General features: G+C 33.6%; 1 protein-coding gene across 2 annotated transcripts in view; it reads left to right on the forward strand.

Moving 5' to 3' along the window:
* Positions 1 to 13,536, forward strand: part of EMC2 (ER membrane protein complex subunit 2) — a 55,611-nt gene extending 42,075 nt beyond the window's left edge. Inside the window, exons 9-11 of one of the 2 annotated variants that reach the window (XM_077167488.1) lie at positions 727 to 837; positions 2,954 to 3,058; positions 13,118 to 13,536. In XM_077167488.1, coding sequence (XP_077023603.1) covers positions 727 to 837; positions 2,954 to 3,058; positions 13,118 to 13,204 — 303 coding nt within the window. In that variant the 3' untranslated portion in view covers positions 13,205 to 13,536. The remainder of the gene's footprint in view (positions 1 to 726; positions 838 to 2,953; positions 3,059 to 13,117) is intronic. The other variant, XM_077167489.1, reaches the window with a different exon arrangement.
* The last annotated feature ends 626 nt before the right edge of the window (positions 13,537 to 14,162 follow it).

Consider the following 14,162-nt stretch of genomic DNA (forward strand, 5'->3'; position numbering starts at 1 on the left):
TAAATATTTAAAACATTTGGTGAATGTTGAGTTGTTGCAATAAAAGTTTTCATTCTTTAATACTGTAATATAATTAATGACTTCCAGTATAAGTACTTAAAGTGGTGAAATTTTAAAAATATTTTTATGTTTGCATACTCATTTCTTTCTTAATAATGAATTATGATATTATAAAGTGAATATTTGGTCATGATTGTTAATATTTAATGGTTTTTCAGACATTGCAACAATTAAAATTTTTAAGTCCATGCTCTAGGAAATTCATATTAAGGTCGGTATTTTAGGATATAGGAAAAATTTGCTTTATTTGTTTACTATTAAGTTGATTCAGGAAAAAAGATATGATTATCCAGTGGGCGCTTACATCATAGCAACAGCAAGACAATTAAATGCTCTATAGTTAGAAGAACTTCATTATTAAGGAATTGCAGTGCAGATGCAGGAGGTCAATTTCAGTATCCAAGTCTAGATTTATAATTCTAGTAATAGAAAATATGTTGTGAAGCATTCTGTGATCTTACGTACATGGAATTGTGTTGAAAGTATAGAATAGTGTTTTAGGGGGATATGTTTTAAAATTTAAAGTAGTTTAACCTTAAGATGAATTCTCTTTTAACATCTTGCATTTGTTTATAGAATATCTGTTACTGCCTATGGTATGAGGAAATATGCTGTATTTCAAAGTAGTAAAATAAACAGGTTTCATCACTCTGTAATTTTTAACAGGTTAAATATACCCAGGGTGGACTTGAAAACCTCGAACTTTCAAGAAAGTATTTTGCACAGGCATTGAAACTGAACAACAGAAATATGAGAGCTTTGTTTGGGCTTTACATGGTAAGTTGAGGAACATGTTTAATGTTAGTTTATGAAATCTCTCATTTAAAATTCCTTAGCTATCCTCTCCAATCACTCCCCTCTGTTTTTTCTTATATTTCAGTGATGAGCATATAATTTTTTCCTCTCATTGTTATAAGGCAGTTTTACTTTTGAACCTTAACACACCCTAGCTGTTAGACATATCATTGTATAATAGCTTTGATCATATGAGAATTGAAATCACCCTTATAAAATTAATAAGTTACAAAATGATATTGTATATTTCTTAATTGTTTTGATATTCTTGGGTTTGTGCCTAACAGTATATTTCTTACCTTAAATTATACTTGTATGAGATAGTTTAAACTATGCAAATTAAACCTTTCTTATAGCATAGGAAAACAATTTGAAAAATGTCTGTGGGAATTAAATGTTTCTATTGTTTATATGTACCAAATAATGAATTTAGAAAAGTCAGTTAGCAAGGACCATGGTAAACAGAGGAAAAATAAACTGAAGTTTAAAATATATAGATAATGCAATCAGAAAGTCTAGAAAAATAAACTTTTCTTTAATAGGCCAGTTTCTGTTGAAATTTTGATTTATTCTAGTCTGTTCATGAACTTTTTCCTGAGTATTCTTGTTGGGCTCAGTTAAAAAGAATTGATCGAAGAAATGGGGACATGTAGGAAATATAAAGAAAATAACTTTATGGCAAAAACCCAAATGGCAAAATTCGGGTTTGAAAACAAATCAAAGGAATTTCAAAAAAGTTTTCCTACAATCTACCAGAGCCAGTTACAGTAGCTTGGATATGCAATATAGTAGCAGTGTCTCTACCAAAGTAAATGCTAATTTTGAAAACTAATATTAAAAACAGCAAAATATTAGTAGTAGTTTCTACAAAAAAAACACCCCCTTTTTGTAACACGCATTGTTCTGAGCTCTATTTTTTTATTTTTAATCATTGAATCTGTTCGAGTAGGAACTATTAGTACCATTCATTTTCAGATGATAAAAATAAGACTCAGAAAGCTTTAATCATTTTGCTTAAAGGATGGACACAGTGCTCTAAGTGATTGAACTGGAATTCCAGCCCAGGCAGTTAATTCCAGAGTCATGCTCCTAACTACTGCATTTGCTGAAATTCATACCAAAAAATGTAACATTAGAGACATAGAGGTGTAAAATCAGATTTTGGCAGTAGATTCTGAACCAGCAGAGGAGGAAACGCACAGATCAAAGATCCAATCACATAAACTAGGTATAAGGAAGAAAGGCTACCTTTTTTTTTTTTAATCACATGAACAAAACCTTTTAAGTATAAGATACATTTAAGAATAAGATAAAAGTCCTATCTCCTTCTCTCCAGAAAAATACAAGTGTGTATTTAAAAATTAACATATGATTTTGGGGGATTTTCAGAGTCTTTCCATAGATATCAGATCAAGAATCCTTAGTTTAAATCCATTTTTCAAAAAAAGAGTAGATCAAATTGCACTGTTTCAGTGACTGTAATTGATTTTAAGAACAGAGTTTGGAAACTCTTGATCTAGTGGAAACAGAAATGGATCAGAGGTAAGGATTCCTTTGTTTCTAAGACTGCCATTAACTTATTTGGTCAAACCCTACTATTGAATTTAAATTTTTTCATTTGTTAATGTAGGAAGGCAGGGTATATTACTTTTGGGGTTCCTTCTATTAATATTCAGTAATTCTATAATTCTGACATAGAACATCCTAAGTGATTTAGTAACAAGAAATAACACCAGTAATAACCTACAGCCCATAAAATTCTTTTTGATTTTTAAAGTGTACTTACGTTCTTTCTTTACTTGATTTAAAGTGATGTGGGATTTTATCTTTAAGAGCTTTGGTAGATACAAAATTAAATAATTTCAGACATTATTTAAAATGTCCTTTGTTTTTTCTTACTTTAGAGTATATTATTTTTAAATATATTTTCATTTTTTAGACACTAATTCCATTCAGCTTTTATTTTTTAAATTGTTTTGGTATAATTCTTTCAACTCTTTCTTTTAACATCACATGAAAACCATGACCCTTACATACTTTTTATTGCCTAGTCTAGAAAAAAGGAATTTTATTTTTGATGTTTCTCTTTTGTTTTTAGTCAGCAAGTCATATTGCCTCAAATCCAAAAGCAAGTGCAAAAACAAAAAAGGACAACATGAAATATGCTAGTTGGGCAGCTAGTCAAATAAACAGAGCTTATCAGGTCAGTATTGATAATTTCACATTATCATAAAGGCCAGTTAATGTATTGTATTTCTTGGTTGTTATTTTTGTTTGTACAAACTACAAAGCTAGATGTCTGTCTTTGGATTTTTATGCCATTGAGTCACTATCCAGTGTGTTTTAACTGTTGAATTAATTTGTAGTTTTAGGATCATTTTTTTTCTTTTTCAATTCTAAAGGAGTCTATTTTGATGATGATAATTCCATAATTAGTCTTCTTACCACTTTGAAATCTTAGTAGTTCTGGATTTGACAAGCAAAATATAATTCTAAAAATCAGAAAAGGATAAACAAATTGGCATGATGTGTTTCAGCAGCAGATTGGTTATGTAAGTGATATGCAAGAAATAAAAGAAGGAAGAAATGCCTAAAAGTAAATGCCGCTGACTATGTAGCAAAGTTTGTGTCCTTGATATTCCCTTCTGATCTTATGATAAAACTTCTCTACTCATTCTGTAGTTTTCTGAAGCTCATCCCTAGGAGATATTCGGGAAGGACTTAAAAGAAAAATATCTTCTTACATCTTACACATTCATAAACTATCTATAACCTTTTATATTTGGGCAAAAATATGGCTGTTTATGCATCTTTGGCTTACATTTACTTCAAGTATCTTAACTGTATTGTTTCATTGTTTTCTAGCATAAAATGTTGCTGTCAAGAAGTACATGCATGATGACTTAAACTTTTTGTCCAAAGGATTTTTTCTTTATCTTTAAAACCTAGTAGTTTTACTAAGATGTTGTTTGTTTAAACAGCTATATTCACACAACATACAGTCCATCCCCAAGTGTACAGTCAGTGGCTCTTGGTATAATCATAGAGTTGTATATTCATCACCACAATCAATTTGAGAATGTTCTCATTGCTCCAAAAAGAGAAGTCCTGTACCCCTCATACTCTCCTATTATTGACACTTTTTATTGGTGTAGTACCTATGTACAATTTATGAAAGAATATTACAGTATTACTGTTAACTATAGTCCATAGATTACATTAGTTGTATTTTTTCACATATACCACCCTGTTATTAACATCTTATAATAGTGATGTACTTTAGTTCTAGTTCACATAAGAACATTATTATATTTGTACAATTAACCACAGTCATCCCCAATGGGGTTAACTGTGTTATACAGTCCCATGTTTTATCTTCTGGCTTTCCTTCTAGTGACAGTCCCTGTTTTGGAACAGAGATTGTCCTCTTTTATTTCCTGCTGCTCCTACCACACAGTTGAGGATCCTTTGTAGGTTTTGTTGCTGTTGGCGTTATAACCACATTCATTAGTAGTCTGGGGTTTTGGAGAACTGCCTTTATCCTAGGTGTTTTTGAAGATGTCACCTGTGAGTTTGTTGACATGTTTTTGGCAGTATGTCTGTGTTTGTTTTTACTCTTCTGGTTGGAGATGGTTCAGAAATTTTTAAAAATAACAGTGCCCCTGTGATCACATCATTGAAAGTCACCTTTGTGAGTTTTTATTATTTGAAATAGAGGGTGTTAATTCTGTTGCCATATTGTGAGTCAGAATGTTTACAAATAACAGCTAGCTTGTGCTTCTTCAAATATAGTTTGGGATAGCTCTGATCTGTAAGGGGGTTTCACACAAAAGAGTAGGGTAAATATTTATGATTTAAAGATAAAACTTGGATAAAATAAAACTGATGGTAGGCAGACTACATCTTGGTTGTGTCTTATTTGTGAGAAACAAGTAGATGCTTGGAGTGCTCTTTGACAGCATAATTTTCTTAAATCAATTTTTATTAAATTATAAAACTATAGAAAAAGAGCACAAATCATAAATATACATTTCAGTGAACAACTACAAGGCAAATATATCCAAATTTAACATTACTACCACCCTAAACTCTCCTAGTGCCTCTCAATTTTATCCTTCTCAGAGTACTCACTATCCTGTCTAACTCCATAAACCCATAGTTTTGGCTTTTTGTAAGCCTTATGGAATTGTACAATATGTATTCATTTTGGCTGACTTATTTTTGTCACTGTTAGGTTTGTGAGAGTTTTCCTAGTTTGTAATTCGTTTTCATTGTATTTTATTCTGTAATATGCACATACTATAACTTATTTATCTAGTCAGTTGTTGATGTGGTAGTTAGATTCAGGTGTCAACTTGGCTGGGTGAAGGTGCCTAATTCTTTTGTTGTGGATATGAGCCAATGGCAGGCGAACCTCATCTGTTGCTGATTACATCTGCAGTCGGCTAGGAGGCATGTCTGCTGCAATGAATGATGTTTGATTTAATTGGCTGGTGCTTGAATGAGAGAGCTCAACTTAGCACAGCCAAAGCACCTCAGAATACCTCATCTCAGCACTGGCAGCTCAGCCCAGGCCTTTGGAGATGCAGAAAGGAATCACCCCGGGGAAAGTTGTTGGAACCCAGAGGCCTGGAAAGAAGGCCAGCAGAGCCCTGTGCCTTCCCATGTAAGAAAGAACCTCAGTCAAAAATTAGCTGCCTTTCCTCTGAAGAACTATACATTAACTAAATGAATTCCCTTTTATTGAAATCCAATCTGTCTCTGGTGTGTTGCATTCCAGCTGCTAGCAAACTAGAACAGATTTGGTACTGGAGAAGTGGGGTGCTGTTGCAGTTTGCAAATACCAAATATGTTGGGACAGTTTTTTGGATGGATAAGGGAAAGATTTTGGAGGAACTGAGAAGAGAATGATGGAGAAGTTGTGCAGTGCTTGATGAGACTGTTGGTGTAAACAGAACCACTGCCAATCTGGACAAAGAGGGCCACAAAAGGGACAAATTGTGGAAGCTTGGGTCTGAAGCCAAGAAACCTCAGCCAGGAGTGTGGACCCACCCATGTACATGAAGAGGATGAGCCTCCAGTCTTGTTGGAGTGGAAGAGTTGTGCCACCTCAGGCCTTGGAAAAGGTACAGCACACTCCTTGGGCACTGGGGCGAGCCTGGCTGCCACCAATGGAGGGGTTGAGTGTGTGCCCCGGAAATGGCAGAGAGCCTAGGTGTGGCCCCGATGCCTGCAGAGGGTGGAGCTGAGAAAAAGATGGTCTCCTCAATGTCCCATGAGGTTGATTCAGAAAGAGGTGGGCCTATACAGTGGAAAGGGTGGGACTACCTACCATTTTCTAAAGCTGAAGGATAAATGACTTTCAGACTTTGAAATCCAATGGTTTTGCCTGGCAGGTTTTCAGAACTATTTAGATCTGTGACTCCTGTGTTCCTGTCAATTTCTCCCTGTGGAAATGAAAACCTGTATCCTGTGAATGTCCTCCTTTGCATATTAGCACCAGATAACTTACTTATTTTGAGATTCATAGGTCCACAGCTAGAAGAGAATTTTTTGCACTTTAATATTGTTTAAGGTGATATGTGTAACTGCCAAGTTGAAAAGGGATGGACATGTGGTAGGTAGATTCAGGTGTCAACTTGGCCAGGTGAAGGTGTCTAGTTCTGTTGCTGTGGACGTGAGCCAGTGGCATGTGAACCTCATCTGTTGGTACATCCTAGGCTAAGAGGTGTGTCTGCTGCAAAAATGATGTTTGATTTAATTGGCTGGTGCTTGAATGAGAGAGCTCAAGGTTACACAGCCAAAGCAGCTCAGCATATCTCAACTCAGCCCTCTAAGCTAAGCCCAGGCTTAGCTTAGAGATGCAGATGCAGAAAGGAATCACCCTGGGGGAAAGTTGTTGGAACCCAGAGGCCTGGAGAGAAGGCCAACAGAGATCACCCTGTGCCTTCCCATATGAGAAAGAATCTCAGATGAAAGTTAGCTGTCTTTCCTCTGAAGAACTAACTATACGTTAACTAAATAAATCCCCTTTTATTGAAAGCCAGTCCATCTCTGGTGTGTTGCATTCTGACAGCTAGCAAACTAGAACAGTTGATGGGCATTTGGATTATTTCCTGTTGAAGATGATTATATGTTGATGCTACAATAAACATTTCGGTAACAGATCTTTTGGTATACATGTGCATGCACTTCTTATGAGTGGATACCTTAGGGTGGAATTACTGGCTATAGGATATGCATGTATTTTATCTTTAATAGGTAAAAACAGATTTCTTAATTGGTTGTTTAAACTCCACCAGCAGTGTTTGAGAGTTTTTGTAGTTCTACATCTTTACCAACACTTAGTTCTCTCAGTCTTTGTATTGATTGCCATTCTGATACATGTTTAATGGTATTTCATAGTTTTATTTCATCTCCATAATGACCAGTGAGGTTGAAACTTTTTTGTTTTTATTGGTCATTTGGATATCTGCTTTTATAAAGTCTCATCAAGTTTTTTGTTCATTTTTCTATTGGATTCTCTCTCTTTGATTTGTATGACTTTTTTTTCCCTGTTTCTTTTTAATTTTTTGGTTATGAGCCTTTTGTGGATTATATGTGTAGCAACTATGTATAACTCCTTACTTGCTCTCACTTTCAGTAATTTTGGTAAGTAGAAATTCTGAAATTAAATGTATTCTGGTTTATCAATCATTTCCATATAGTTTATGCTTTTTGTGTCCTTTTTAAAGAAATCTTTTGCTGTTCCATGCTCATAAAGATAATCTGATGCCTTCAGAATTTTTATTCCTTTACTTTTCATATCAAGATCCACAATCCACTTGAAATTGATTTTTACATATGATGTGGTGTCAGTGTTTTTCTCCATGTGCATATGCAGTGTTCCTATTCATCTCTGTATTCTACCACAAGTCCCATTCCATGGACGCAAGTACAATGTCATAGTTAAGAAAAGAACATATAAACTAGACCCGTATTGACTGGGTTCACATTTTGGCCCTGTCATTTATTAGCTGTTTGACTCAGACAAATTACATAACATCTCTAGGCCTAGATTCTTACTCTCAAAATGGCGTAATAAATGTATTTTTGAGAATTAAAGGAATAATGCATAATTTCAACCAAATCACAGTAATGCAATTGCACTGTTATTAATTATTCTGCATTAAATTCAATTTATTGTCCCTGTTCAGATAATTGGAATAATAGTAATTATAACAGCTACAACAGCAAGCATTTATAGATAATTTATTATGAGCTAAACACTTTTCCTGTTTTACAAATGAGGAAATTAAAGCATGGAAAATTAAGTAACGTTCCCAGTGTGACACAGCTGTTTTCAAACCCAGGTAGTCTGACTCCAGAATTGGTGCTCTTAATTTCCCACAGCCTACTCCTTTAAAAAGAGATGTCAGGTGTGAATGTATATGAAGTTGGAAGTCTAGTTTCCAACTCTCTTTTCACTTATTTTTGCAGGTGAATAATCAACATCCTGCCCCCACTTATTTCTCTTTCCATTTCAAACCTACAGTTCTCAATACCTAAATTTTGTTTTGTCTTGCGAGTTCTTTTAAAATTTTTCTTTCTCTGTCTTTAGTGATCAGAGGCTGCTTGATTAGATCTCTAGGCAAACGTGGCCTGTCTGCCTTCTGAGGTGGACTTTACCCAGTCTTTTTTTTTTTTAAATTTATTTATTAATTAGAAAATAAAGAAACAAAATAAAACAACATACATAATCAGTAATTCACAATATCATCACTTAGTCGCATATTCATCATTTCTTAGAACATTTGCATTAATTCAGAAAAAGAAATAAAAAGACAATAGAAAAAGAAATAAAACGAACACAGGAAAGAAAAAAAAAGATTATACCTACCATACCCCTTACCCCTCACTTGCATTGATCACTAGCATTTCAAACTAAATTTATTTTAACATTTGTTCCCCCTATTATTTATTTTTATTCCATATGTTTTACTCCTTTGTTGACAAGGTAGATAAAAGGAGCATCAGACACAAGGTTTTCACAATCACACAGTCACATTGTGATAGCTGTTATCATTATTCAATCATCCTCAGGAAACATGGCTACTGGAACACATTTTCAGGCAGTTCCCTCCAGCCTCTCCATTACATCTTGAATAACAAGATGATATCTACTTGATGCATAAGAATAACCTCCAGGATAACCTCTCGACTCTGTTTGGAATCTCTCAGCCATTGACACTTTGTCTCATTTACCTCTTCCCCCTTTTGGTCGAGAAGGTTTTCTCAATCCCTTGATGCTAAGTCTCAGCTCATTCTAGGGTTTTTCTCAATCCCTTGATGCTGCGTCTCCATTCATTCCAAGATCTCTGTCCCACATTGCCAGGAAGGTCCACACCCTTGGGAGTCATGTCCCACGTAGAGAGGGGTAGGTTTACCCAGTCCTTTCTTGACTCCATAGGAAAGGATTCCTTGACTCCAAGGAATTTCTCTTGGCAGTTTCTCTGTCATCTTGGATTCTGCTCCAGTAATGTGATGTATCTCTCATCTGGTCAGGTCAGTGGCTATAGCCACTTCCAGGACTCTTCAACTGGGAATTACCCATCCTGCAATGTTTTTTTTTTTTTTCTTTTGCTTTTTGACACCAGTAACAGGTTTTAGATAAAATCTCTTGAACCTTTTGAAGCTTTCATTTTCTGTGCTTTTTTTTTTTACAGAGGTTCTGCATTTTCTTGTCTGAAGCAGATTCCAAAGTATTTATATCTGTTAGCTTATGCTGACTCAGTAGTTAAAATAATGATTTGTTTGCTTATGATTTTGTAGGTAGTCAGTTTGACATTGGCTCAGTTGGGTAATTCTGCTTATCTCTGCTGGGCTCAGTCCTGTATCTGTGGTTTGGTGATGGTCAAAGGCCTCACTTAAATGTTTGATGGTTGACTGACTGTCAGCTAGGGTTGCTGGGCCTGTGTCTACCAGAGGCAGGCTCACTTGGGTTTAGTCACATGGTGGTTTCAGGGTTCCAAGAGCAGCAGCATATAGGCAAAATGCATCGCAGAAGCAGTTTTAGACTTTACTTCATGATAGGAAGGGAAACATTTGTGGTCCTTTAGCAGTCTGTTAAACTATTGTGTAGCTCCAGCAGTAGTCCCACCCTTTTGTTTTTGTTTGTTTTGCCTTTCTTTTTAACAGCTTTGTGAAGGTATAATTTACATACAGTAAAATGCACACATTTGAAATATACAGTTTGTTTTGATAAATGTATACACCTTTGTCACAAAAGCATTTCTATCATCCCAGTAAGTTACTTTCTGCCACTTTATGGTCAGCTCCACCCCCTACTCCAGGCAAACACTGATTTGATATTTATCCCTTGCAATGCTTTTGTCTATAGTAGGACTTGATATAAATAAGGCCATAGATTATATACTCTTTTTTATATGCCTTACTTCTTTCATTCAGCATAATGTTTCTGAGATTCATCAATCCATCCATCCATTAAAAACCTTTTTTTTACTATTTTTATTATACTGTTATTTTGCCTTGCCATGTTATTTGCCACAAATTTTGTAAAGTTTAGCCCAGCTTACCCTAGTTGTTACAAAATATGAAATTATCTCTGAATTTGATAAAGAAGTTTTTATTATTTTAGTGTTACTGTTTTGTTCTGTTGGACTTTCTTTTAGATCCAGCAAAGAATTATGAAGTGTTTATTTAAGATCTAACTGGATGAAAAAAATCCAGGATTTGAATAATGTGGAAAAATACAACTTTCAGAGATTGACATTTTAATAATTGGATAAGTCTCTGAGATCTTGTCAGAACTTCGTAACTCATGTCTGGGTATATAAACCAGTATAAAGTATGGAATAAATATTCTTATTGTAATATTTTTGTAAGTATTTGTAGATTAGAGAAAATAAGGTTTTAAAATCTGCTTTTGTGTTGTTTCTACATAATGAAACAGAATATGGCTGCTACTTGCTCTTCAATTAGGTAATTGGTTTAGCATGTTCAGTAGAGGCAGGCAAGTTTGATTAATGCTCGTAAAAAACTTTAATGTTAACCTACGCACAATTTTCCAGATAAATACTCCTTTGGTACGCTGTTATATTCTCCTATGCTAGTGATCCATATGTTACTTATGATTGCAGAGGTGATTCTGTTACTATCCTTTTGGGAAATAGAAAATTAAATCATGATTTGAAGAAAAAATAGTATTCTGGCTTAATCAGTTAAATTGCCATATAATTCTGAAATAGACAAAGTAATTATATGTCTGACAAAATTTAAAGTGATAGATTTATATTTCCACCTTCCTTTTTATTTGTTCTGACACAAATAAGTTAGTTGGTATATTTTAAATTGCACTGGTTTTTCAGTAGTGTTGATATAGTCTTAGGTGATTCTTTTTTTCATTAGCTAATTAGAAAATCCACAAATTCATATTTACTATTATTTTGATTATGTACAAACTAAGTAAAATGCTATATTTTAAAATACATATTAGGACATTAGCCATTAGCTTTCAGAGAAATCTACCCTGGCCCCCACTTAAAAGAGAGTAAAAGTTAACTATGTGGTTGACTATTTTCTAACCCTTCCCCCAACTATTCAATTTTTTTTCTCAGAATTAGGCCTTTAAGTATCTGATTAGGTCCATTCCTGTTTACTTTGGATAGGCAGCAGTAAAAGAAAAGGCTTTCTGTTCTTGGTAAATCTTTGCAAAAGTGAATTTATCGACTGGATAATAGAATAAGTGTGCCCACATCCTTTACTCACTAAGGAGAATTATCAAAACATAAAATTTTAAATGTGGTGCTGTTATTACCATACCTTGTAATATCTTGTAATTATGACTTGTATACTTAACATTTGAATCCCTTAAATTAATAATGCCTTAAGAAAGGCTAAGTGATCTTGATTCCAATGAGAAGCTTTTTTCTTTCCCTGGCATTTCCCCCTGGAAACCTCCTTTACCTTATCAAATCAACATTCAAACAAAAGCAAATGGTTTAGAAAGTAGGGGAATCAAAATGTTAAGCTGTAGCCTGAGGGGTCAGAAACAGGTTACCAATTCCTGAATCCTATTGCTTTTATTACCTGTGCTTGATCACTTAATCTTTCTCAACAAGTCATGAGAAGTTTGCCAAATTAAGTTAACTACAAAAGAGAAAGAACACATCATAAATCAAGACTCAGTAGTTAAAACAGCATTGGTATTTGAAGGAAAGATCAGTCATTTGAAAATATATTGAATAGTTAGATGTTATCTTGAAAATACTGTGTTGCTAGCAGCAGATTTTAATCAATACTTTAAATAGGGGGAAACAGGTAATGTGAATATAATAAACCTTGCCCCACTCCCACAAAGAACACTTACCTATCTAGTAAATCTGTTGTGTTGAATCAGACTGATAAGTGATGGGATTGTCACACCAGTTAGAAAACTCATTTTGAAATCAGCATGGGGTAATCAACAGTGTTTCCCCCACTGATTATGGGCATTATGTTCAATTTAATATGCTGTGAATTTGCTTTTAAATATAAAAAAAGTATTTGATGTATTGTATGGTGTTTTCATTGTAAAATCAATCCAAATTTGGTTTTAGAAGTAAATTACAACTTAAACTGAAAATGCCAAAACGTACATCATTTTAATGTAATGCAGCATGGAGTTTTATGTGACAGCTCTGCAGTACAGAAATATGATGTAATTTAATCAACATAGAAATAATAAATCCAGAAAATTTTGAAAGATTGTGATCTTTAAATAATTTTAGAGTTTACTCACAACTTGAAAAAGCATAATAAATAGTTTTGTGCATTTTTATTGTAACTTTGTTTGAAATTGTAAAAAATCAGTATAGAGGCCAGACAGTAAAAATGATCCACATTCTTATTCCCCTACAAGCTAAATTTCACTTACAAGTTGCACATTTCATTTCATAACAATTTTCAGATTTAAGAGGATAATTTTAAAATCAAATCTATATTCTTAGCATGCTACTACTTAAACACTGAAATTGTCCAGATGGGCAGTGAAATTTTTCTGTATATCAACTAAATAAAATTTTATTTAAAAATTTTATTTAAATAAAATTTAAATGAAGGTATCCTAAAAACCCAAATTTTGTGCTTTTTGAAGAAAAAACATAACTCATTCATGCTGATGATAAAATATTTAATGCTGTCCCATTAAAAATGTGAAGGCAGGATTGTTATTTTGATCCTGACACTGAAATTGAGTCTAATTGCATTTTTTTTCCCCGATTAGTTTGCAGGTCGAAGTAAGAAGGAAACCAAATACTCTCTTAAGGCAGTCGAAGACATGTTGGAAACATTGCAGATCACCCAGTCTTAAGGTTTCAAAAACTCTTCACATTAGGTTTCACAGCTGTGCAATTGAACTTATTGGCCTGTGACTTTTTTACTACATGCTCAGTGCTGTTTATATACTAATTTTCTGTTAATAAAGCAGTTGTAAAGAATGTTGTTTATATAAACCTAAAAATGCCTTTTACTGCTAAAGAGGAAGGTAGGGAAAATCCATGGAAGAGAGATTTAAAAAGACTTGCTGACTGTGTATCAGTTTCTTCATATCACAGACACACATATATATTTAGTAACTGCTTTTAAATCACAATCTGATGTAGAAATAACCTTGCTAAATAAACTGATTATTTATTAAACTTGCATATGAAGATTCTAGATTCTTTTTTTTTAATATCCTCAAATAGTGAATAAATTGTTTTAGAGTTTAATTTCTAGTTAACTCCTCACTGGTAATGGAAAGTACATAGCATATGTAAGTGACAGAAACAAAGTTATGATGACAGATTATTTTGACTGTTTATAGTGTTGAATTGGATTTTACTCTGCATTCTAAACAACTACTCAAATTGATTTTTTTGCTACAATATTATCTTGATAAATCTTGTTTATGATAAATCATTGTCCAAAGTGCAATGTCTTTTGTGAAGTTTTTGTTTTACCCCATAGGACATAATTGAGATTTTAACCTATAAAATGTTTTGAGGTTAATATGTGCTGTAGCACTCAAATTTAACCTTTATGAAAGTTATATTTATTCAAACTTTTTTAATTCCAATTTTTTTAACCTTTTTTATTGTGAAATAGATATACAAAAATGCAATAAATTTCAGAGTACATTGTAATGTAGTTATAGAATAGATTTCAAGTTTGGTGTGAGTTACAGTTCCATAATTTCAGGTTTTTCCTTCTAGCTGCTCCAAGACACTGGAGACTAAAAGAAATTTCAGTATAATGAGTCAGTGTCATACTCATTTGTTAAGTCCTAG

This window comes from Tamandua tetradactyla, chromosome 6 (assembly GCF_023851605.1).
Source record: "Tamandua tetradactyla isolate mTamTet1 chromosome 6, mTamTet1.pri, whole genome shotgun sequence".
NCBI lineage: Eukaryota > Metazoa > Chordata > Mammalia > Pilosa > Myrmecophagidae > Tamandua > Tamandua tetradactyla.